At 43.6% G+C, this 25,670-nt stretch overlaps 1 protein-coding gene across 4 annotated transcripts in view; it reads right to left on the bottom strand.

The window, feature by feature from the left end:
* Positions 1 to 4,213: 4,213 nt before the first annotated feature.
* Positions 4,214 to 25,670, bottom strand: part of pcdh7b (protocadherin 7b) — a 162,615-nt gene continuing 141,158 nt past the window's right edge. For 2 of the 4 annotated variants that reach the window (XM_072687608.1, XM_072687607.1), the window contains exon 3: positions 4,214 to 8,657. In XM_072687608.1, coding sequence (XP_072543709.1) covers positions 8,233 to 8,657 — 425 coding nt within the window. In that variant the 3' untranslated portion in view covers positions 4,214 to 8,232. Of the gene's footprint in view, positions 8,658 to 9,912; positions 9,932 to 25,670 lie in introns of all 4 variants that reach the window. The other 2 variants (XM_072687609.1, XM_072687610.1) reach the window with 2 other exon arrangements.

The raw sequence follows: 25,670 nt of genomic DNA on the forward strand, positions 1-25,670 counted from the left end.
ATATATATATATATATATATATATATATATTCAGCACCTTAGCTCCACCTGGACTATTTTTTTATGATACACAATGCATCTGTGTGCTTCCAAAGTAGCTCTGACACACCAAGGCACAAACTCCACAAGACCTCTGAAGGTGCCCTATGGTATCTGCCACCAAAACATTAGCAGCAGATCCTTTAAGTCCTACGAGTTGTAAGGTTGAACTGCCACCGATTGGACTTGTCTCACAGATGCTCAATCAGATTGAAATCTGTGGAATTCAGAGGTCAGGACAACACCTTAAACTCTTTGTCACATTCCTCGAAACGATTCCCCAACAATATGTGCAGTGTGGCCTCTGGCCATCTGGGACTATCAGTGCCATGAAGGGGTGTGTCTAGTCCAGTAGGTAGCACATGTAAATGCCTGGCCCCAGGGTTCCCAAGCAGCAGTGTTGCCAAGAAATTCCCACTCCTTCCACTGTCATCTTTCCACATCAATGATCCCTGGGTGCCCATTCGTGATTTTTCTATCCTCAGACCACCGTTCTAACACTGTAAGTCCGAATGTTTATAGCTGCCCCTTCTAATGAATGCATTTAGCTACTTTAAGCTGCACCCATTACTGACACAGATGTGCGCATGCCTGCACACTGCATGTCTAGCCCTGTAGAGAAGTACTGCCAGTAGAATAGGACTAGGAGATAAACAGAAATCTATTGGCACAATGTCTAATGTCAGGCATGGTTTAGAGGGGTGTAAAGCATTGAGCTGTGGAGCAGTGTGACTGGGTTATCTGGAATGATGGTGCAATACTTTTGAGATGAGGTGAGGTGGTGATCATCCAACATCCTGAACTTACTACCGCTTTTGACGCTGAATGCAATCCAATCCAATCCTCAAAGCAATTCTCCTAAATCTAGTAGAAAGCCTTCCTTGGACAGTAGAGACAGTTACTCCAAGAAAAGCAGGATCCAAGATGTCAACTACAAAAACCTTTTCCATGTTCGGTTACAACAGACATGTCAGAACTTGACCCACATATATCCCAGAACATAATGAGACATGATTGGCTGATTGGGGTATATCTATCTTTCTATCTATCTATATATATATATATATATATATATATATATATATATATATATCATTCTAAAGCATAAATATAAATGTCTTGCCATTTACAAAACTGAGGTTTTTGACTGTTACTACATAATAGTAAATCAATGGACATGTCAAGAACACTGTAAGACCTGAACACTTAAAAAACTCTGTTGTTGAGGCTGGAGATGCAAAGTGAACCTGCTAAGGCCCCACACTGTTACTGTATGTCAGTATGAGTCATGAAGCAGTGAAACACTTGGAGCCTCAATAGTGACATATTTCAGTGCAGCAATCGCTTTTCATTCTGAAGGTACGCCCTAATTCTCTTGCATGTGTTACTTCAAGCATAATCCATTCATCATTCATGACATTTTTAAATATGCAAACACTGTTTAATTCACAGATCAAGTTTTTTTTATTTTTTATTATTTGGAACAATTCATTTGCAATGCATTGCCTAAACATTAATTATGCTCCTATTCGTTTTAATTTGTTTTAATTTAGCCTTTGTGGGATGGGGAAAGGGTTGGGGGGGTTCTCTATATTTTGCATATTAATGTAATAATATAAAAAAGTAGGTGTTTTAAATAAGCACCAACTTGGACTCGTATTATTAGCAAGTGTTAGGCTCATCATTTATGTCATAATACACTTAAGGGCACAGCCATTAGCCTAAATACGGCCCATTTCTTAATGTGCTTAGCAACAATGTGGTGGAGCGGTAATTGAAATGAGATTATGTGAAATTACTGTGTGTTTACAGGAAGCGCCAAATAAAGACTGTGTGCCTGCTTTGATAGACAGATTCCCATGACGATAATGTTATAAAACAGGGGAGAAGTTTGATAATATGCTAACTAAATTAGATTCGTGTGGGTAAGGTGATGTGAAGTACCAAAAGTGACTGACACTAATATGAACGCCGCTGCTATTTTTAAATCAAATCATTTTTAATTACATGAAAACTCTCATACGCTTTTAAAGGCAGTATGAAGTGTGCCTCTGTGTGAGGGGATGGAAGGGACAGCAACACTAATTACCTCTCTGGTAATCAGCTCATATATCAACTGAAGAGTGCAGACAGAGAGGAACACTCACCAACCCTTATTATCTCTCCTGGGAAAATGTTCTGATTTTCACCCAGAGTTGTTTCCCTATAGGGTCAAAATCTCTGGTTTTCATGCTTTTCCACAAACTTTCACATCATTATTCTTGTTTTATTCTCACAAACTAGAGAAGGAAGCTAGCCTCTCTATTTCATCAGAGGCTCTCTGATGCTTCGATTACGATTGACCTGATAGAGACCAGCAAGACCACACCCCCTGACAATGCCATTTAACCCCTCAAGCACTATGATAAAATCATTTTCATACAAGACATAACATCTGTTTTTCATATTATAATTCCACAGTTAAGAGTCTTAGAGTTTTACCAATGTTATGTAGCCTTTCTTCTCTTCAGCAAAAAGTATGTGTATAACCTAGCAAAGCATCCTAAATATTGGTATTTCATGAAGAAAGAGTCATCCGACTTGGGCAGGTAATATATGCTCCTAACAGTGGTCTTGAGCTCTATGGAAAGAAGAGGCACTGATAGGTGGCTCTTCTTTAAATCTAAGTTGATGATTCTGCCAAAAAGCTAATTAACACAGCCAAAATATTTTGAAAAATATGTATGAGTCCAGGGTTTGCTGCTTTAGCTCTGCGCTGAGGCTACAGGGCTAATGTTGCCAGTATGTAATTGATTATTGCTTATGTCCTGCTAGTTTAACTACATTCAAACTGCATGCCTCAATCCATGTTATAAAGCAATGTTAAACAGACAGTTTTGGACACGGCCTACTGCTATCTATAAAAAAGGAAACCTGTTACTGCGTGGCTGAAACGGTAGCAGTCTCCATCTTAATTCTTGAATGTTATTGGGTTCATTTGCACAAATAACTGTTAGTGTCAGAGACAGCATAAGAAAGTCTAGGTGAGATTATTTTACAACTCAGTGTGGTTTGAGACAAGCCTGTGATGATTTAGACATATGTAGCTATAAGCCATAGAATAGGACTCCCAGTAGCAGATAAACATACAATTATTGACACCTTGTCTAATGCCAGACGGGGGTAAGGGGGGTGTAAAGCCCTTTAGCATTGAGCTGTGGAGCCGTGGAACTGTGTTCCCTGGAATGGTGGTGCTCCATACAATGCTTTTAGGATGAGGTAGGGTGACAAGCATTCAACATCCTGACCATACTACTGCTCTTGCAATCAATTCCTCACAACAATCCTCCAATTTCTGGACAGTGCACTCTTGGTGGCTGGGGGACCAGCTACTGAGCTACAACGGCTAGGCCAACCGCACCTGGAGCCTCACAGAAAATGTGGATAGCAGGGTGACCTGCTCCTGAATGAGAACACCAAGCAGAAGCTGGCCTCAACACATCTCTAACAGCACATGGACCCTCAAGGTCCCAAACGACACAATTCTCAGCACTGAATGGCGGAGGCTTCTTAAATACCCCCCAATCCCAGGTGTAACTCATGAACCCATTTATCAGGAATCAACACAATGAACCAAACATAAACACAAACGAGGAGGAAGTCCTTATTTGGGGCTGTGGGCGGCGGCTCGGAATCTCCCTGGGGGAGGGGCTAACAGTCTTGAGCTCTATGCAAAGAATAGGCACTTTTTTCCAGTTTGTGCTGATAGGTGGCTCTTCTATAAGTCTCTAAAGTGATGGTTCTGAAAAAAGCTAATTAACACAGTTTTCCTCCTAACCCACATGTGTTTGGTCAGCCAGAACATGTTCAGAGTCTAGGGTTTGCTTTATTGTGCACTGGAACTATGGGGCTATCCTAAAATACATGGCTATGAGCTTTCATTACCTGTTAAACTGGCTGTTTCTGGGGTAAAAACAGCGGTCTGAGGTAAATGCTGCAGTTTAAGTGAGATACTTCATCACAGCGGCTTTTTGATTTGGGCTTGTGTTGATGCCAAATATATTCTTCATGCCATTAGTGTGGAGAGAAACAGGTTTGTATAATTAATCATTTATTTGGATGACTTCAAAAGACATTAATCTCCCCTGCTATAGCATGTTGAAAGTTAATGAACATGAGGCCAGACGCTTTTTTTTTTTTCGTTATATTTTAATTTCTGCAGAAGACAAAAATGACAAGCAATTTATTTACAGAAATACCTGTACAAAAGCAAAAATTAAATTATGTAAAATAGTTCATAAATAGAGGTGGACTTCAGCGTTCAGTACATTTTGCCATGTTCAGCTAAGCTGCGTGCATAGTGACTCCTAATAAAACGATGATTAAAACTGATTCTTCAATTCTACATCAATATCCAAGTCGCAGGACAAATAGAGTATGGTTAATATTACAAATCTCTCCACTAACTGTGAATAGTCCGGGAGTCCAAAGCAGACAGAACACACACCTCGGCTGGGGATAGGTTTTGAAACGCTTCAGTCTGAATTATACCTTTTCTGCTAATAGTAACAAAAGCACATCTACTGCGAGCATTTCTACCATCAGGCTTTTCTTCTTTTTTCTCACCCCATCAATCATTAGCTTCTTCGTCATCTTTTTCTCTCATCACTTGCTCAGGCGTGCAAATTGACATTTATCATTATCTGTAGCACTAATTTTCAGTATTTGTAAGTAAGTGTGTGTGTGTGTGTCTCCCACAGAGGTGTATGTTTTGCCAGCAAAACGTTCTTTCCCATCATTTCTTTTTTTCTTCTTCTAAGTGATCTCCAGCTTCTCCGTTAGTGGTTAAAGAAACCTGCCAGGTGTCCGAAAGCGTCTGCGTTGTGTCTAAACTAGACAACCTTGGTTTAGCTCTTCATTCCGCACTGATCTTAACTATTGCAGCATTGACTTTGCTTGGTAATTTCGTCCTTAGTACCATGACTATGATGATCCTTGTTATCAACAGTAGTCTGTATATAAATAGCAGTTTGGTCAAGTAACCATGCTAAAATTTGAAGTCGGATGGATTCATATGCTAGGATAATCACCTAAGAATGTGTACAGTCGTTACTTATTGATAGACTTGACAACATTTGACCAATCGTACGTGAAGAAGCCACAAGATAAAAGCTTTTTTTTTTCCTTTTTTTTATCTTCTCATTTTCGTCTTATTTAAAGTCTATCATATAAACTTCACCAGGGTGTGTAGTTTGAGCAGAAAGTACTCCTCTTCCACTTTAGAAAGCATCTTGGTTTTTATACTAGTCAAAACCGACAACGAGTCATACCAATAACGGTATAAAAAGGCACAGTTGCATATTTTGCATTCACTCTATAGATTTGTTTTGATTCAGTTTTTTTTTGTTCTTTTTTTTACAGAAGCACTCTAAATATACAAAGTGGCACTGGAAAGGATAAGAAAAAAGAAAGAAAGAAAGAAAGAAAAAAGGGAATAATGCTCCAAAGCAGGGCATCATTCCCAAGTTTACATTTCGGAAAAAACAGACAGACAGAACTGTAAATCATGCCTCAACTCAGAATCATCTTTCCGTTAGAAATGTGGGGTGTTGAAAAGCAGTCTTCCAGTGGTAGCACTGTGAGTCTGAGGTGGATAGAGGAAAAAAAAAAGGAAAAAATAAAGGACACAAGGGTGAACATGGGACATTTGGTCTGAGGAAAAAAAATTAAATACATTTACCAAAAACAACATTTAACAAAGTGTGATGCTAAATAAACCGATAAACTGATGAATGGTTGTTGAAGTATACATGTTTCATTTTTCATCCTTGTCAAACTGATATACTAAGCCATACTACATGTCTAATGTTCGTTTATAACAAAAGCAAGCAATGGACCTCCAAGTTCACAGGGTAAGAGTTTAAGAGGTTTTTTTTTTTTGTCCGTTTTTTTTGTCTTTTTTTGTACATTTTTTTTCTCGTTTTTCCTTCATAGTAAGTGAAGTAGGATCCCTTTAAACGTGCAATAAAAAGTACATATTTCTGTATACAGTTGATAAGCATCAGAGCACTTCTTTTAACGACGAGTAGTACACACAGACTACAGATTCAGGAGGCTGCGAGGAAACAAAAAAAGGGCAGTCCGTTCAAACCCAAGGGTTTTTCCTAACATACAAAAGAATAGTTCCATTGCATCTGGTTATTGTCACCCAGTTTTAAAGGCAAGACTTTGTGCCTCGTAAGTGTACGCTCAACCTCGAAACTAGGTTTGTTCGATACTTTGTGGGCACAGGACCTTAACGTGTGTACGTCTGTGTGTGCCTAAGTGTGTGTGTTATGTGTGTATGCGAAAGTATGCGCTTCGGCAAGGACATCAATCCATCTGCACGTCTCGCTCTCTTCCCTATGCCCATACAGTTGTATGTGTGCCTGCATTTAAAGCAACACCACAACCAGCTAAAAGCTATGTCGGAGCACTGTCCCCTATTTTCAAATTTTACCAAATGCCATGTCACGTCGTTACCAGAACTTTGGTTTTTGTGTAGCAACATTGCTTAAGAAGTGCTCCTGGCCGTCTACTGTAGTCTACTGACATCTTAAAGATACCTTGTCGTGATTGTACAGATCCAGTTAGCTGGTAGATGCTCATTTCTATCGTGTGTGTGTGTGTGCGTGTATGTGTGTGTGTGCGCGCCCGTTTGTATGTATCAGCATTTCTTACTGATTGGACATGCTAGCGTGTATTGGGTATTTGAGCTATGTGTGATTGCGAATGAATGCTCATCTGTCGCTTATTGCTCAATTTAACACTCGTACTAAGAGAATGTCAGGCTGGACCAGCCCAAGCGGGTGGGTGGGACCAAGCTGTGGCAATCGCTTCCCCGGTAGCTATCCGATTATCTAAAGGGAGATCCTAATAGCCAGTTAGCTCCGATGGTGGTCGCAGAATGCTTGTGACAGGTGCTATGTTTGTGTGTGCATGTGTAACACTTCGTGTGCCGTAGGTCACTAAGGGCTTCTGTGTGAATCTGAGATGACGAAAACAAAAAAGAACCAAAACAAACAACTTCAGCATAGTTTGCGTCCCGCGACGAGAGGCACCCACGGACGACCTCGGACGCGCCAGGGACGTACACAAGAGGGGGAGGGGCATGTGTGGTGATTGACAGCTTAGGTATAAAGCATGTGTCCGGAATATCGAAGTGTTGAAATATTTCTGTACAACTTGTGACCCACACGAGAAAAGTGTGGACGAGCGCGTTTGTGTACTGGAAAGCAGATTAGGCACACCGCTCGCTTCGGCCGGCAGAAGTTCACCGCTTACAGCTTGTACGCTGCCGATTTGCGCCATATGGACATAGAAAGAGATATCTACAGACCCCTCACAGTCATTGGAAATGTTCTAGCACATAAACTGCTCCAGGTATCTGGCCACAAATGCTCCTGCTTCAGCTATCCATGCCATCACTGCTAATCTCATGCGTAGATTCTGGTCCATGATTGGCCTTTTTTTTGTTGTTTTTCTTTTGTGTTTTTTTTGTAGGGGTTTTGTTTTTTGGTCTCTTTGTGGATGCGATGAGTTTGTCCAGCAGTTCAGTCCTTGGACAGATTGCATACAGATATGATGCATAAAAAATTCTACAATTCTGATCCCCTACTGGGGGAAAAATTACAACCAAAAAAAAAACAAAAAGAAATAAAAAAACATAGAAGATAACAGCACCAGTCTTGCCTGCTTCCGTCCATTCAGTATCAGTTAGAAAAAGGAGGAACGCAACAAAAAGCAGAAGAGAATAGTCCGAGTCCTTTAAGTTGGCTAGATTATGCATGCATGTTGTTTATGATGAAGTCTACAGAACCAGGCAGCACTTTGGAAAAAAAGTCAGAGGGCCCGAAACGCTAGCAGCAAAGTAACACAGCACTCATCCACCAGCATCCCCCTCTCTCCACCTCCACCTTGTCTTCCTCTTGCTCTCGGTCTCTCGCTTCATCTCTCTACCACCTCCTCCTCTGGCTTCCGCGAGACCTTTTTACCAGGCTTTTTAAAAGTCTTTATTTACTTACAGATTAAGAGTCCTGCTTATTTTTAAAGGAACGCAAGCTGAGCAGTGAGAGGAGCGTTCACGCCGCTTTTTTCCGCGCCATGGTTTGGTTTGCTAACAGTGTCTATGTTGAGATTTGTCGGACCGAATCGTTACTCTGACGCTGAGCATCTTTACAGGTAAACCTCCCGCCTGGTGAGCGTCCCGCACTGCGTGGGCTTGTACTCGCCCGTCGGCGCTAGCGGGATTTCTTCGGTGGGGCGGGACGTTTCTTCGACAGCGGAGAAGCCGGCCGAGCCGAAGGCGTCGTAGGACGAGGAGGAGGAGGCCATCTTCTTGTTGAGGAGGTTGCGGTTGCGGTCGCCCAGCAGGTGCGAGGGGTCTCCGTTGGCGACGGCCAGCGTCTCCTGGCTGCCGGGCGGCTCGGCGACGCTGCCCCCTGGCGAGGTCATGAAGGTGGAGAGTTTGGGAGGGGTGGCCTTGGGCCTGCGTTCGGGTGAGGTGCGGACCGGCATCCAGCAGGCGTCGGAGTGGCCGTACTCATCACACTCCCGCGTGCACTTACCCGTCATGGCTACGTCAGGCAGGGGCCGAGAGTCTATACACAACATACAGAGAGAGAGAGGAGACAGAATAGAGGTTAGCGGAGTCGTTTCACCTTTAGCAGCTAGAATATTGAAGACATTCTGGTACAGACTGATAATTCTGGTGTGGTATGCACCTCATGAAGCTTCAAAAAAAAAGCAATGACTGCTGATCATTCGGTTCAAAATGAAACTAATGACAATAATGTTTTACTGGCATTGGTTAGCATTTCCAATCAACTGGTATGCAAATGTTTTAAGATGTGTAGAGCTTCATGGGTTACACATACCACATAACATAAAATGATACACAAACATCAACACTAAAAATTATAATAAAAAAAGTGAGGTGAGTTCTATTACAAAAAGAAATACCATGCTTCAAAAAAACGTGGGGGCAAATCATCTGCTCGTGGATTTCTCCCTCCAAAGCTAATGGTGTAAAACCTCCACTAAAGGGGTGTGTGTTTAGCTGCTGTGCTTTAGCGTGTGTTCATATGAGTGCATGTGTGTGTGTGTGTACATGTGTTTGTTTTTCAATTAATGAGCTGACTCTACAAACGCAATAACGCGTCCCGGAGAGTAGATAGAAATGTAAAAATAGTCTTATTTAATTAACTCCCTGTACTCTGTACATTCTGGAGAAGCTCTATTATCATTACACAACAGAGGAGAAACATCTTTACTTAGCAACGGAACGGCGGCTGAAATCGGGTTGGAATTCTGAGGCCCTTTCTTTTTCTTATTCTTTTAACGTTTTCCAGAAATACGGTACGAAAATAATTTCAAAATACAGGAAACGGCACAAATCCAGAGTAAATGCTTCTGTTTTATCCAAAGTGAGACTGAAAAACATTCCTCAGCTGAACACTCCCAGAGGACGTAGAGCTTTTCCATTTTTATCTATTTATTTATTTTAAGCTCCGTTTTACTTTCTGAATGGTGTAGATACAGAATTCGTAAATGCTCAATACAAATGACTTCTCGCTAGCTGGACGACGTGATGAGAGTGGAAGGATGGACCGAGCTACAGTCTGGTTAGGACAGGAAACTGAATGGAAGCATAGACAAAAAGCTCTCTCTCTCTCTCTCTCTCTCTCATTGGCCTGTTAATCTTTAGTGCCAAAGTGCCAAAGCTTTAATGTTAGAGATGGTCGGTTAATGACCAAATGTGGGGTATGACACAAGCAAGAGAGGGTGAGTGCAAATCTAACAGAAAGCATGCTGCCTTTGGCTGAAGAGAAAGATCAGGTTTTAACCATGGCTTACTTTTATTGTTCTTTTTCTCCTGTAAAGAAAGAATGAGATAGAATCACTGTTTGGTTTGGGCACAGTGTTTCATCTTTGCAAAAAAGCAGAATTGCTAAAAATACGTTAAAGCAAATCTGATCAGATTAGCAAAAATGAACTCTAATGTCAGAGCAGGCTGAGACATACACTGTATGCTATGTTGTATGTGCATAAAGAACGGAACAAAGGAAATAAAAAAAGACAAAATAATGAAAAATAAGTAAATAATGTATCTAGTACATTTACGTCTCAGAGCTAAACGTTTAGCTAGCTTCAAATTATCCAGTGGATGAGCTTATGGTCTTATCACTTAGAGCATAAACCAATACAAACACCCATACAGCCTATACATAGACCTATACAGCACTAGGCCTAGAACTTTTTCCTCTCTCTCTCTCTCTCTCTCTCTCTCTCTGACCAATCTCTGCCCAGGTCCAACCTTGCATTAACCTCCACCACCCCAACATGTTCATCTGACCTCAGGTCCTGCCTGGCAAAGCATCCGGCCCCTCTAAAGTCCTCCAAAGTGATGGCTGCTAGATTGTTGTTAGCATGCTCCCGTGTGAGACCCTGTTAGCCTGTGATTTGTGATGGGCTGTGTTGAGTTAGGATTAGCTTTATCTGCCATGAAGTCCAGCTCTACTGTGGGTCGGTAGAGGCTAGAGACAGTACTGCTCAAGCTGGGTTCACATTAGGAAAAGTGAGGGTGGATGGTAGCTCAGGGGAGAGGTGTGGAGGTACGATCGCTAAGCGCGGTCACGCTCTGATGCGTGCTCAGTCATGCTAGGCTACTTCAACAGTTCTAATCAGGGTGATGAGTGTGTGCAGGCTCAGATTGACAGCACGTCTACAGCCTACAGCATGAGAGCTCAGGTCTCGTCCAAGATGGGGCTGAGTTTGCCAGAGTTTGTCAATGTCCTGCCTAGGAACACCTGATTCAACGGATCAGGCAGTTAGCAGGTTTAATAGGTGTGCTAGAGAGTGAAGAGAACGATGCATGGTGGGAAGAGTTGCCTTACCAGCCTGACTACCGTGAATCATGAGCAGAAACCTTAAAACATGGACGCTAACAAGCATAAACTGCTGGCAGTTGTTGATCTTTTTAACAGCTGCAGCTTCTCCTTGCTCAATATTGACATGACTGACCCAGACAGCCTCCTATTAGCTGACACATGGCTATGTCAGACAACGTCCAAGTCCTCAAAGGGCACTCTGTCCACTCAGTGGCCATCTTGGCAATGCTCTCGCCATGCAAGATCAGGCTGGTACACTATATGTCCCCTTCTAATGAATGCATTCAGATACTGCAAGTTGCACCCATTGCTGACACAGATGTGCTAATTTTCTAGTCCCTATAGAAAAATATTGCCAATAGAATAAGACTCTCTGGAGCAATTAAACATTTACTTAGTGGCACCATACCTACTGCCAGATGTGGGTTACAGGGATATAAGCTGTATAAGATGAACAACGGTGCTCTATCTGACAATTTCAGTAAGGATGACTTGGGGAGCTGGGGATAAGGTGATCATCCAACGTCCTGACTCGCTATCAAATCCTCACAGCATTGCATCTAAAGCTAGTAGAAATATCTCCACGATAAGGGAGGGCTTTTCTCACTTTCGCAGCTTTACCAGCAAGCCAACTGGCTCTACTAAAAGGTGTGACTTTCCCCATAAACATACCACATCATTTTCAGCATGGCCTATCTCATTCATTTCTCAACCAGCGCACTGTTTCCCCATTTTATAATGCCTCTGGTACTTTCTGCCAGAAGTTCGACTCTGCTGAACTTTTTTCAACAAATAACGGAGCATATTTTCCTGCACTGCCATCCAAGCCCTTGTACCTGCTGTTCATCAGGACATTGTTATAATTGAAATCAACGGCAAGACCTTGCATTTTCTAAAAATACAAATACAGTCCTTGTGAGCACTAAGGCTGGATTTTAATAAACAGTAAACAAACTGTAAAAGCACAACAGTCATTGTAAGATGAAAACAACGTATGCATAAACAGACTCACTGTGCCCGGGCAATTCTGGTTTCAATCCAGTATTCTCTGCTGTTGTAGGAGTAGCAGAAAAAAGACTTCACTTTTACTTCTCCAGCTTGACACTTTTGCTGTCTGGAGTATAATGATCATCTGAGCATGAGGGTCTGTCTAGGCTACACCTTTCCCACCTCCTCTGTTGCTTTTTCTCGTCCTCTTTCTTGACATTCGCACACACACTCACATACCACGCTTCTCTCCCACAATTAAGCAATCAGGGCCTAGTTGCTGTTCTCAGCCTCTACCCAGAATGCTTTGTGAGCTCTCTCCAGGGGGGCCTCTGATCTGACCAGACCACTGGCCATCGGTTAAAGTGTCAGGGTCCAGCCAATGACCGATTCACCTCAATCATTCCATCTGACCACCTTGGCCACCCCGCTGTGATCCTGGGCAACAGCTAGCTTTCCTTTTCCTCTATCTCATCCTCTCTTTCTTCTTATTTTATGCCCCCCCCACCCCCTTACCACCACCCCCCTGAGTCTTCCGTTTTCTCCTTTCATCTACTGCTCACAACGCCCGCACTGACAACTGCTTCCTCCCAGTGAGAGCAAACAAAGAAGCGGCGTGTGGGTGAGTGTGAGTTTATTAGTGCTGCTTGTCCACTGCCTGCTGCGGCTGCTGCGGCTGCTGCTGCTGCTTCTGCTGTTGACTGAGCCTCGTTGCGGTGTAAAACCTCCTATGACTGTGCATCCAAATGCCACTCGAAGGTCTCTGAGGGAGTATGATTCATAACAGCATCATTGGTTAAATCTCAGCTAAGAAGAGTCATTCAGTTTCACTGATCAAAGGCGGAGGAGTCCAACATATTCATTTGGTTTTCCATTCAAATGAGCAGTCTAGTCACCGCAACACAACCATCTGGCCATATTCAAGCCTGTGGAAAGCAAGGCCAGAGCTACACAATCCGGCTGTGAAGCAGAAGAGGTTCTTACTAAGGCGCTGTAGTAGCACGCTTGAAAGAGGAGAGCAGGACTGTCACTATCGATTATATATCCTACTGATCTACTGATTATGTTGATGGTTACTCCAGTATCTTTTTTTTTTTATTATGCAAACCATTAAAGTAGACATAACTGAACCATAACAAGCTACTCATAATCTGATGGTGGTGTTTTTCCTACTCAAATGCTGGGTTGATGTAGTTGAGTCCCTTTGCTAAAGTACTGTTCCACAGTGCTGGGTAGTTTGTGGGTGGGATAATGACTGGCAACTAGCAACTGCCAATCCAATGGGTTCGTTATCAGCATTAACTATCAACAGCTGAAGATGCAGATCAGAAAAACAGCTCTTTCTCTGCAGCAGCACAGATTGGTAAGTAAACAGCAGCAAGCTAACCAAAAGAAATGGCATTACCATATATCTATATATGGTATAACCATATATCTGACCCATAATCATAACTATTTTTGTTCGTTTGTCCACTACACCAGCTAACAGGCCCCTGTGTCGCACCGACATCGCACCATCTACCCACCCAGAGAGAGAACAGCCAATTGTGCTCTTTTGGACTCCAGTTGCTCAAAGCAATTTGGCATGGCTCTGGGTTCGAACCCACAATCCCTGGGCCATAGCGTTAGCGCATTTGACTGCTAAGCCATGTTGCTGATAATTTGTAAGGAAAATGTATCAGAATTAAATTGTTAAAAAAAAGAAAGCCATGATGCAAACTAATTTCTTCTGATTTGAGGAGAAAATTTAATTAAAATTATCTTTTTTTTCCTCTTTTTCAAGTAATCAAATAGTCAAATCATGGCATCCCTAAAGGAGAGTGTCTTTTACTATTGAACCGATGATGCAGGCAGCTCTGTCTATATTTAACCTGGCCCTAATTGAATTCCACCATTTAAAGTTTGTGTTTCTTATTTAAGCCTGTGCGCCCACTGGCGCCATTTTTTTGCCCGATAATGTGATTGGGGATGGAACGGAACATTGTTTTATTTTAGACGCGGGTCAGTCCAAGGCTACGGTGGAGCATGTAATTGTGATTTTCACAATCTATGTCTCTCTTCCATCCCATTATATGCACAACACTGAGAGTATTTAAAACATCAATCAAATAAGGTCCGTAAACCTGAACTAATCCAATATAGTCTATGTGTATTAGATCTGCTCAAACATGCAATGGGGATAATTAAATCAGCAGTTGTTTGGCTCTCACTGTAAACGTTGCCTTTTTTCCCCTGGGAGCAAAAGGGCTGGACAAGGCCTACAATAAAAGCAGCAGATGGGTGATTAGCACTGCCTTCGAGTAAAGAATAAAGGTGCAAGACAGTAATAACATTCTGTATATATGCATTTAATAGGTGGTTCTTTACGTTGTACAATACTGAAGAACCACATGTTGTGAGGTTCTATACTCATGACCTCCCCCCCAGGCCAACAACCATTTAGGTAACTTGATTTATAAGTGTGTAGTCAAGGGCTCTCTTTATTCAAGAGCACTGTTGCACACACGGCTACACACATACACATACATTAGAGTAAAAGGTCATTCCATTGAGATATACACACATTTAAAGCTTCAAAATCCCCCCCTACAGAGGCTGGCACTTTCTTTTCTCTTTGGGGTTTCCAAATCCCACTGACCCTAAATCTGACCCCCAGCCACTTTTAAGACTACAGGCTCGCAGCAGTCAGCCATTGGAGGCCTTGAACAACAGTGCCTGTGCCTGGGCCAGCACCCTGGGGGCAGGGTGCGCGGAGCTGGGCCGCGGAAGAGGCCGGAAAGGCTAGCTGCTCCGCGGCGTGCTAACTGTCACTCCACATAGTGGGCTTTTCTGCCAACGGGGGCTCAGCACATAATGCGTGCCATTTTCCACAGCCAGGCCCTTTGAATACACTCAAAAGAGGCATACACTTCTCCCCGACGGAGGGATTGAGAACGAGGGATAAGGGATGGGGGGCAGCGGAAGAGATGGCTCTGAGCTATTCTGTGAGTTAATTACATACGGACAAAAGTGGATTCTTTGGCGCAGTTGGTTCCCTGCTGTTGTGAGGCTGGTGACAGAGCACTAGAGGCTGTATGTGGGCCAGAGACCCACAGTGATTGACAGTCAGATTTGTTGGTGTGTGAGTGAGAGAGAGTGGTGTGTGCATGTGTGCTCATTGTCCTACTGAGAGTAAAATAATAATGATAATAAAATATGAAAGTGTGTGTGTGTGTGTGTGTGTGTGTGTGTGTGTAGTTGTGTAAGAAAATTAAGCATATATCAAAATAAATTACTTCACAAAACAGGACCATTGCCAGGACCATTATGTAGGCCCTGACCATTGCAAGCTAAAGGGATGCAACAATACACTGCGTTGTATAGTATCAAACTGTATAACATATTGTTCTCTATATGGACAAAAGTATTGGGACACCTGCTCATTCATCGCTTCTTCTGAAATGAAGGTTATTAGAAGACGTCCTATTAGGTTTTGGAGCATTGCTGTAAGGATCAGCAACAAGAGCATTAGTGAAGTCAGGATGTTGGATGGTCACCACCCCACCTCATCCCCAACTCCCTAACTCATCCATACTAAAAGTATAGGATGGAGCACCATCATTCCAGAGAACACAGTTCCACTGGTCCACAACTCAATGCTGGGAGGCTTTACAACCCTCTTACCCACGCCTGGCATTAGACATGGTGCCAATCGGATCATGTTTATCTGCTCCGGAGCATCCTATTCTATTGGCGTTACTTCTCTACAGGGACTAGACAAGCTGTGCGAGTGTGTGTGCATGTGTCAGCAATGAGTGCAACTTGAAGTAGCTAAATGCATTTATTAGAATGGGTGTCCACAAACATTTGGACATACACAGCATCATGACTAGAATGTCAGTTTGGGACAAAAATTTGTTTATTTTTTTGGTTTCAAATATTGTACTTTTAAACTTTTAGAATTGTGACAACTATTCACAAAATTCATAATTCAATTTGATAATGTTTTTAAAGACATCATGATGGTCTAAAAACAAAACAAAAGCACACTCTATATCTCTCCTGTCGCTCCACAAAGAAGGCTAATAAAATAAGCACAGATGCACTTCTTTAATTGCCATTGAAAGAGCAACAGTTTCACATGCTCCTCGCATTCCGCTTTCACAATAAGACGCCTGTTTGACTCTTCCAGCATCAACTCCTTTACCTCTCACTCTCCCGCATTCTCTCTCTGTGCCTTTCTTTCTTTCTTTCCGCTAAAATTCTAATGCACATCACACCCTTCCTCTTACTGGGGCTAAAAAACTTCTCTCTTTAACAGTTCATTAACTCGCCCAAGTCTTGGGACACTTCACATGTTTCTCATTTACTTCCCTCCAGAAAAAGAACCACTTGTCCTTCTCAGGAAGACGCTACCAAGAAAACAGTGTGAACACACTTAGGAAAGTCCTTCTTATATAGCTAGGTTATACAGCAACTAACATTAAGCCTCAAACAACGCCTGAGCATCACGAGGAGGAGAGGGAATCGCGAGGAGAAAGCACAAGCTTAATGTAGGCTACATGCTGTGTCAGAAGGATTACTGTAAGTGTGGGGGGTGATATTTACTGGATCTTTCAACCTAGCCTTCAGACAAGGTCGTTTGATATGATGAGAGAGGGAGAGAGCGTGCGAGATAGGGATACAGAAAAAGAAAGAGAGAGAGAGAGAGGTGGTGGTGGTGGTGGTGGTGGGGGTGTTCTCTTGTCTTTTATATGAGAAGAGGGCTTGATTGGCTTGCACTGGGCCCGGCTGGTGGACTCATTACTGGACGAATGATGTGCTAGTCTCGCTCGCTCTTCATCCTCAGCAAAGTCTAGAAGCCTTGCAGCATGCTAAAGAGCAACACGCATCATCAAAAGTCCCCCTACCCTCACACACTCTCACATGCAAGCTCGCAGACACAAATACACTCGCGCACATTCGCTGTGAGAGGTGACAGATCCGGGTCCGAATTCCGTAAATTCCGAGCAAAGAGAAATAGACGATTTAGCAATGCTTAGTCTCTGCTAAAGTTGCTAGCTACATGTTAAATGTCTGTACACTGGAACTATTGGGTCAAGACTATTTCCTATGGGCCTCATTTCAGAGACAAAAACAAAAACTATGACTATACACAATATTTCATAATGTATTTGCGCGAGAGACAGATCCATTTAGCTTGTGGGTGTTTTTAGCTGAGTACAGTAGTGCTAGCACCCCTCTAGAGCTATGCTGATGAATGGGAAGGAACGTTGGTACTGGTAGACTTCCAAGATGGCAGAGGCCAGCTTTGACCTGGTTTGCTTCAGTAAGTTCAGCATCCAGCTGCATATGCTTTCAGTGGTGTCGCATCAGTGAGCCAGGGCAACAGCATAAAACAACCCAACACAACACAAACGCAGCGCAACACAACACAGGGACAAGAGCCATGTCTGACACGGTACAGCGAGCATGAGACGGACGGGAGTGTATCTTTCTCTCTTTTGCTTTTCATTTCCGTCCGTTTCCTCCTGAGCGGCCTCCTGTGCCGCCCGTGCCTTTTTCTGAAACGTGTCATTTTGCAGAGATCTTATTCCGTCAATCGTATTCGAATGAATTACACTCCACCACTAATAGTCAATTGGATAAAGCCTCTGATAGATCATTAAGATATGCTAATGGAAACGTACGCCAGCCGTAACTGGTTTATAGGAAGGAACTATCAACAGTCCTTCCTAAATGGAATATGTTCAATGAAACGCGTGTGCAGATCCTTCAGGCTGCTGAATTGGTAGAGAGATGGTCCTTTATGATGGTGAACAGTACTTGGGGAAATAATTAGCGTATGCTTAGACCACTCCAACTGTGATTAATTGAGGAGAGATTAACTAGCATAATTTCATTCCGGTGATGATGTTGCTGCCAATTACCTAATGCAACACCCCTAGACCCACCACCCCCACCCCTTTCCGTCTCTCTTTTTTTTCTCTCTCTCCATGCTCTTTTCCTCTCACACTCTTATGCTCTCTTTGTCTCTCTTTCTCTCCATCTCTGGCTCTACCTTTCTTGTTCCCTATCTCTGTGACGCACTCTCACTCTCTTCATCTCCCTCCCTCTCTTTCTGTCTCTTTTTTCTGGTTTTCCCTCTCTCTCATGCTCTCACACACTCTATTTCCTCGCCGTCTCTCCTCCCTCACTCTCACTCCGTCTCCCTCTCCCCTTCCTTCGCTTTTTTTGTTTTCCCCTCTCCCTCATGCTCTCTTAAACTGTCTCTCTGTCTCTCACCCTCCCTCTGTCTCTCACACTCCCTCTGTCTCTCTGTTTCTCCCTCTCCCTCTCGCGCTCTCTCTCTTATCATCAGCAGTCATTAGAAGCTTAAGGTTGCTTAAATGCGCTACTAAACAATTTCTCCTCTCTCAAAGCTCTGCACACAGCACACACTCCACGCTCGTCTACATACGTTTGGAGATAAACCCACAGAAACAAAGCATTACTGCAGCTCCTGCTTTTGTGACACAGTGCTGAAACCGCAGCCACACCACCATAATGCCACCAAATCAGCGAACCTGGCACTGGGACTGAGCAGAAAGGCACATGACATTTAGAAACACAGAATGTGGAGCTCGCAGCGAGACAGAACAGCTAATGCCTTTCCCCCCACATTCATCCGAAGAAGAAGAGGAAAAAAAAAAACACACACACACATACACACACACACACAGAGAAAGAGAAATTATTCATAGCAGGTACTAACACTTACATTTCACAGATTAAGATGGGGACAACTATGGGTGAGAAGAGTGTGAGGCATTCAACAGACAAGCACAGTGAAACAGGCAACGTGTGTAAGAAAATGGTAGGGCTTCAGCTAGGACTGACTCTGCTGAGGGAGGCAGAGACTACGAGAGAGACAGACAGGGGTTCAAATCTCCAATATGTGTTTGTGTGTGCGTATGTGTGAATATGTGTGTGCGTGCGCACGAGTGTGTGTATTTGTTTATTTATTTAGACACCCCCCCACCCTCCCCGTCGGTCTTTAGACTGCGTCTCATTGGCTCAGAGCTGGTCGCCTTATCGCACGCTCCCAGACGCACACACACAATAGCCTATTTTACACCATTAAATGCGTATTTGTCAAAATACAATTTCAATTAAATCCCACAAACCTGCCGGTTTGTGCTTTGCTCCACTTACCACTGAGGGACTGGAAATGAGGAGGGAGGAAAGAAAGGCCTGAATAACTATATCTATATAAACATATATGAGGGGGAAAAAAAACAGAGGCACCAGATTGTTTGAATCGTACAATGAAGTTCGGCTGATTCGCTGAATTCCCCCAAAAAAATAAAAATAAATAAATAACCCAACAGTCGCTTTCAGTGGGATTCGACACAGATGCAGAGCCTGTTCGCATCGCGCACAAGACGAAGTAAATAATTCAAAGGGGCTGTTTGAAACAACGTGTTTGTGCTCAAACTGCACTGTAATTCCAACTCGTTTCCAATACTGAATGCTGGAATGCTAAATAATGGATTCATGGCAAGATGTCTTCATTACTACAATACTGATACCACAATATGAGAATCCACACCCAAAAGAAAAAGCATAAAGTGCTGCTCATTTAGCCCCGATAAGCAACAGATGTTATCAAATGTTTTCCTGCTTTTTTCAGACTTGCTTCAGGTCACGCCGCCGCCCTGCTTTCTAAAGCGTGGGCTCTGAACCCACAACCCCCCTGGCACCTTCGGCCAGCTGCCCACACGCACTGCCATGGTCCGTCCGATTTTTTCGGAGCACGTGCGCTGAGAACTCATACTGCATGTATTTCTGACGAAACGAGTGCTTGATGAGTCACCGTGTTTAATTCCCAGCATGCCGAGGGGTGTGAGAGGCTAATTAAGTTAACCGCAGGGAGAGAGGGTCTCGCGGGCTGCTCGAGATCCCTGACAAACACTGGAGAACGTCGGCCCTTGAGGGGCCCGCTGAAATTGAGCTAAAACCTTGCGAAAATGAGTCCGGTTCGTATTTCCCGAGGATTAAGCCGCGAGGCTCGATCAAGCCCGCTCTGCGCTCTTTCGTCTTGCACCTCATCAAAGTTGGGTGAACTTTTTGGAGCCAGTTAGTCCTCGGCTTCGGCAGACTTCTGCTGGGGAATTGGAATCCTCATTAAGGAGGGGTAAATTGGGCTATGATATACAAAATGTTAGGCTCCAACAGCCGAGGAATATTTTATGCACATTCAACGCTAAGATTAAGTGGGGGGGGGGGCAAATTGAGGGCAAACATGTAGCACCCCAGGCAACAGGAGAAAACTTTATGTGTTATTTTCGGCTGTTTTTTTCCCTCCTTGCTCAGGTGCTAGATGTTCAAGCGTGGGAACAGATAATTATGAAAAAAGAGCTCCCCAGGCCCAATTAAAGCTTGATTGAGTTCTTGGAGGAAAAAAACAAAAAAATGTATAAAAAAAACCTTTTTATTTTTGCCTTGTAATGTGTGCTTTCTTTGTGCCAAGGGTGGACAGGTTTTAATTAGATTGAACCACAGAGATGCCACATAATAAATTGTACCTTTTTAGCGCTACCAAAGTGATACCATGATAGTTTAATTCAATACAAATGGAACACAGGCTTCGATTAAGGAATTCAATTCATTTATGTGGAATGTCTTCTGACGTCGGAGTGTGATGCCTTAGCCGTGGCTATGCTGGCGGCCGCCACGGTTGCTTTCGGGATGGCTGCGTTCTCTTCTAAAGGACTTCTAATTGGATTAGCTTGTGCATTATAAAAACGGCCTGTACGCCCCAGACAAATTCTAGGCACTGTGAAAACTATGGCGCACCCTCGCTCCATGTTTCCGACCACAAAACCTATTTCGCTGTTGACTCGAGCCCTGAGCTGAATCCAAAGTGTCCGAACACAAAACCACCCGCCTTGGAAATGCATTGGCTAGCAGCAGTCAGACGGACGCTGCAGTTTGTTAAATGCAAAAAGAAAACGAGTCTCGGATGAGTCTCCTCGGCAATGCTGTCTCGCCCCTCGCCGGGCATTTTTACAGGTTGTGCTGTGTTATCAGAAATGATTGGGCACGTGGCAGCGTGTGCCTCTCCCTCCCCTAGCAGCGGCTGCTAGCGCTAAATCAAGGCTGGCTTCACGCTGCATTGTCATTGCAGCGCTCTCCTGGGCTGGAACTAAACGATCAATAGCCTCTTTACTTCACCTGAGGCACAGCAGGGGAGGGAGTGACACAAAACACTGAGGCCACCCGCTTCACTGTGTGCCAGGGTGTGTGTGTGTGTGTTTTTGTGTGCGGAAGGCCCAGATGTGTGCACAGTAATGCAGTCTGGGTTGTGCAAGTGTGTTGTCTACCAGTGCATCTGCTTAAATAAGCCCAGACGAGTGAGTGAGCGAGCGCGCGCCTGCGTCTGTGTATGCAGGTGCAGGGTTATAAGAGCATGTAGCATTTATTATGTTGGCATTTGCGCATTGTGTGGATGCGAAGGGGCTTTTGCTGTAATTTTCACACCTTGCTAAGAGGTTTTGCATGTAGCACTCAAATTCAAAGTCGGCGTCGTTCTTGCTAACAGGCGAAACCCTCTTACATCTTCCATCCGCCCACATGCATCTACACCCTACCCTCTGTGTTGATGCATGCATCTCTATGGACCCATTAACGCTCATCTTTCATAGCCGCGTGCTGCCGTTTCGAAAGCAGCTCGTCTTTTCTTTCCCGCTGAACTTCTTTTCCCTTTTTTTTTCGAGGTTCAACAAACTCTACAGCAGGACAGAAAAGGAGCGCTTGCAGGCCTCTAGCCGTCTGACATCCTCCACTCTGAGGCAGAGGTAGCATTTAATGCTAGCTAAGCTAACAGTGGGCTTGGAAACAGCGCAGAGTGCATTATTAAACAGCAGCCGGGCGGGCGCCGGATTTTTGTCGGTTCTCGCCCGGGCTCATCAGAAAGAAGAGCATGCTTTATTAAATGCACTTTCACATGGGGGGGTTTACGCCGGCGTCTCCGGCGCGATCAAAGCGCCCGCGCCATGCCTCTTTCCCCCGTTTGACTCTGATTCCACTTGACAAAGTGATTCAATTAAATCCGTCTCCCTCTCCCACCCAAAAATAAACAGAGGGAGAGAAAAAAGGAAGGCGAGAGAAAGGAAGAGGGATTTGATTGTGGCGGGTCTTGTCCCTCGCCTACGATGGTGGTAGAATACATTTGAGCAACAGAGACACCCCCCCCCCCCCCAGTGTTTCTGTAACCCCTTCTAAAGCGTCTAGCCGAACGCAAACAGTGCATTAACTCTGCGCCTGCGCTTACAGCTACTGTATATCTGTATGAGCTGCAAACCCTTCCACAGCTGCACAACTATAAGCAGTGCACACTAGCAGTCAGGCCCCAGGTTTGAAAAGATCCTTGAAATGGGATTGGTTATCTAATGTGTGTTTGAAAGTCTCTTGCGCTGGCTCACTTTTTCACTCACTCTCTAGATTGATTTTGACCCTCCCCTTATTGCGAGCACAGGGCTGTTTCTAAATCTGATGGCTTGTGGGAAATATTTATCCACATTGATCGAGGAGGCTGATGAGTCTGTTATGAACGCCGCAGTTCAAACAGTTTGGGTCCCTCAAACGTCTCTAAATATCAATCAGCAATGGGCGGCCTGGGAGCCAATACGGAGATCAAGTGTGAATACCAAGGAGATCCGAAGCCATGTTATAATGGGGAAGGCAACAGTGTGTTAGATTACCACATATGGGATTTATGAGCGATGTGGGCTTGCAATTACAAATGTCCCACTGAGCTGGTGCTACCGAGCAACATGTGACGAGTGGGCTTTGCTGCAATACTTCACATTTTTGTAGATCCATTAGAAGTCATTATGTGTGATTACATACTCAACTATTTAGGAGGGCTGTTTTTTAGACCATATTCTGTGATGTCCAGTGGCTATTCCTGCTGAACAGTGTAGAGAATCAGCAGACTATACCTACAGGTCAGATCATGCATCTTGAGGTATGATGACTATTTTTTACACATAAGAAAAAAGTAGTAACACACTTCTTGTATTCATCTCATAAGATCTGCCTTTAAATAGAGCTGCAGTTACATTATGACTCCTGTAGATTCCACAGCATTTAAGGTGGAATGGAAAAGTGGCTCAGTGGTCAAATGCGCTACCACTATGGCCTGGGAGTCATGAGTTTGAATCCTGAGCCATGCCGCTTTGCCATCAGCAGCCGGAGTCAGAGAGAGCACAACTGGCCATTGTGTGACCATTATGGCCAGCAAATTTACCGGAAGGGTCCACACTGACCAAGGACCAGCCACGACAAATCCTGCTGGTTTGACAATTCTTGCTAAAGGGAGTCCTTGCCACACAAGACCTTGAGATTCCCTGTAAACTCTCCTCTCAACTCTGCGAGTAATAATTACCACCAAATTACACCAAGCTTTTGTTATCAGTGGCAATAACTGCCACTTCCAAGGGGTACGAGGGAAGGCTGCTACAGAGGCTGGTTCTTAGCTGCATGTAGAAATATGGTTTGAGCAAAAAAAAAATGAACACCAGGAAAGTAGGATAAGATGTTGAGGTGAAAATGTCTTCCTTAGCTGGGGGTGTTGGGGAGTGGGGAGAGGGGCGAGGGCCTTAATGACTGTGAACGTGGCATGAAGAGTGGGGAGGGGCACCGATAATTCTGTCTGCTGCCATTTCATTAAAGATTCAACACCTACAGGATATTTTCTACATCAAACTTTCATGCCATCAGGCAGTCTCGACTTCGCGCACTGTAAAGGATGATAAAGCGGGCTGAATAAAGGCCCATCTTTCAGCAGGCTGTCTCCACTACAGTCAGATAGCACACTGCTATGCTGACAGACAGGGTTCTGTAGGAAATGCCATGCTCAAAGAAAATCGCGTGAAGGGTTAAGGAGGTTCATCTTTGACTCGGGTTCAACACATCTACAGGATGAGAAATCACCAGGGAGAACTTAACAGCAGGATCCTACTCCAGATACGCTATCTTTCATTCTATCCTTTCCTCCTCACACCGGCTCGCTTACAAACACGAGCGCTTGCACACACACACACACAAACACGCATACGCGCCGTGCACAGTTGATTTAAGCTTTTTGATCTCCCCCGTCATACTTCTTTAAATCTCTAGCAGAGCGGAAAAGTCAACAAAGTCGATCATCTCTCAGCAATAAAACTATCCACAAGTTTCCCCTCACACCATTGTAGAAAGCAAGGTCATATGTAAATCTGTCCCCTCCCACCGCACCGCCTGTCACGTCAGCATAATAAATAAGAGCAAAAAGTGCTTGATGAATCCACAAGAGCACCGTGCTCTAAAGGCGAGCTAGGCCCAGGGCAATCCGGGAAGCAAAGAGTGAATTTAATTTAGTAGTAAAGGGGACTGGGTTGATGCTGCCTTTCTCTATGTGTGTGTGTGTGTGTGTGTGTGTGTGTGTGTGTGTGTGTGTGTGTGCTCTCACGCACCTTGGGTACTTTCAAAATGATGGAGTCAACACGGTTTGGCAGTAGAAAGGAATTGCTCAGATGTACATGTCATACACTGATGTTTAGCAATTGTTTTGGAAGTGTTTGAAGGGATCTGTCTGGCCTTTTTAGGTGGATAATCACAGACAATCACAGACTTGATGTGTCAACTAGACAATGCAAGATGCCACATTGCTCATCAAGTGAGAGTGAAGTTGAGGACTCCTGATGTTCAGGTGATGTCATGGACAAATCAATCACCATTTCTGTATATACTGTCAAGGATGTCATTTAATTCCTGCATAGAGTGGTGTTGTAAGTAGTCCTCATGTTCAAACATAGCCATTAACAAAGGCGTTTATACTGTATAGACAAATGTATTAGGACACCTGCTTATTCAATGTCATTTTCCAAAATCAAGGGTATTTATTTAAAAAAAAGTAGCCTGCTTTTGTCAGAGTAATGGTCTCTACTGTCCAGGGAAGACTTTCTTCTAAATCTTGGAGCACTGCTGTGAGGATCTGATTGCATTCAGCAACAAGAGCATTAGTGAGGCCAGGATGTTTAATGATCACCACCCCACCTCATCTCCAACTCTAAAACTCTAAAAAAAATATTGGATGGCGCACCATAATTTCAAAGGACACAGTTCCACTGCTCCACAGCTCACCACTGGGGGGACGTTTTACCCCTCTAGCCCACGCCTGGCATTAGGCATGGGGTCAATAGGTTCATGTTTATCTGCTTTAGAGTCCTATTCTATTGGCAGTACTTCTCTACATCGACTAGACAAGCTGTGTGAATGCATTAACACATGTGTGTCAGCCATGAGAGTAACTTAAAGTTGCCAAATGTGTTCATTAAAAGGGGTGTCCACAAACATTTGGACATATAGAGTACATGCTATTTTGATTGACCCTACCAAAGAACGCCCTGACCAAACTGATGTGCTAGAAAATTGAACCTTAGACACTATAGGCTCATGTTATTTGTTTATATGCCTTTCTTACTGAAAATATATTGATTTTATTAAATTGTTACACCAAATTGTTTCATGGGATGTGTTTTATGTAAGTGGATCTGTTAGAGTCAAAGAGGGAAGACTGAGAAACCTGGTATTTGTAAGAACAAATGATACATTGGAAGGTTTTACTGGGTCTAAAAGACTCTAAAAGATTAAACATGTATTATTAACTGACTTCTTTATACAGTATCTTTACTAATTCAATTTTTTTTTTCTGAATGGATACAGTTTCAT

The sequence above is a fragment of the Salminus brasiliensis genome, chromosome 9 (genome assembly GCF_030463535.1).
Source record: "Salminus brasiliensis chromosome 9, fSalBra1.hap2, whole genome shotgun sequence".
In the NCBI taxonomy this organism is placed as follows: domain Eukaryota; kingdom Metazoa; phylum Chordata; class Actinopteri; order Characiformes; family Bryconidae; genus Salminus; species Salminus brasiliensis.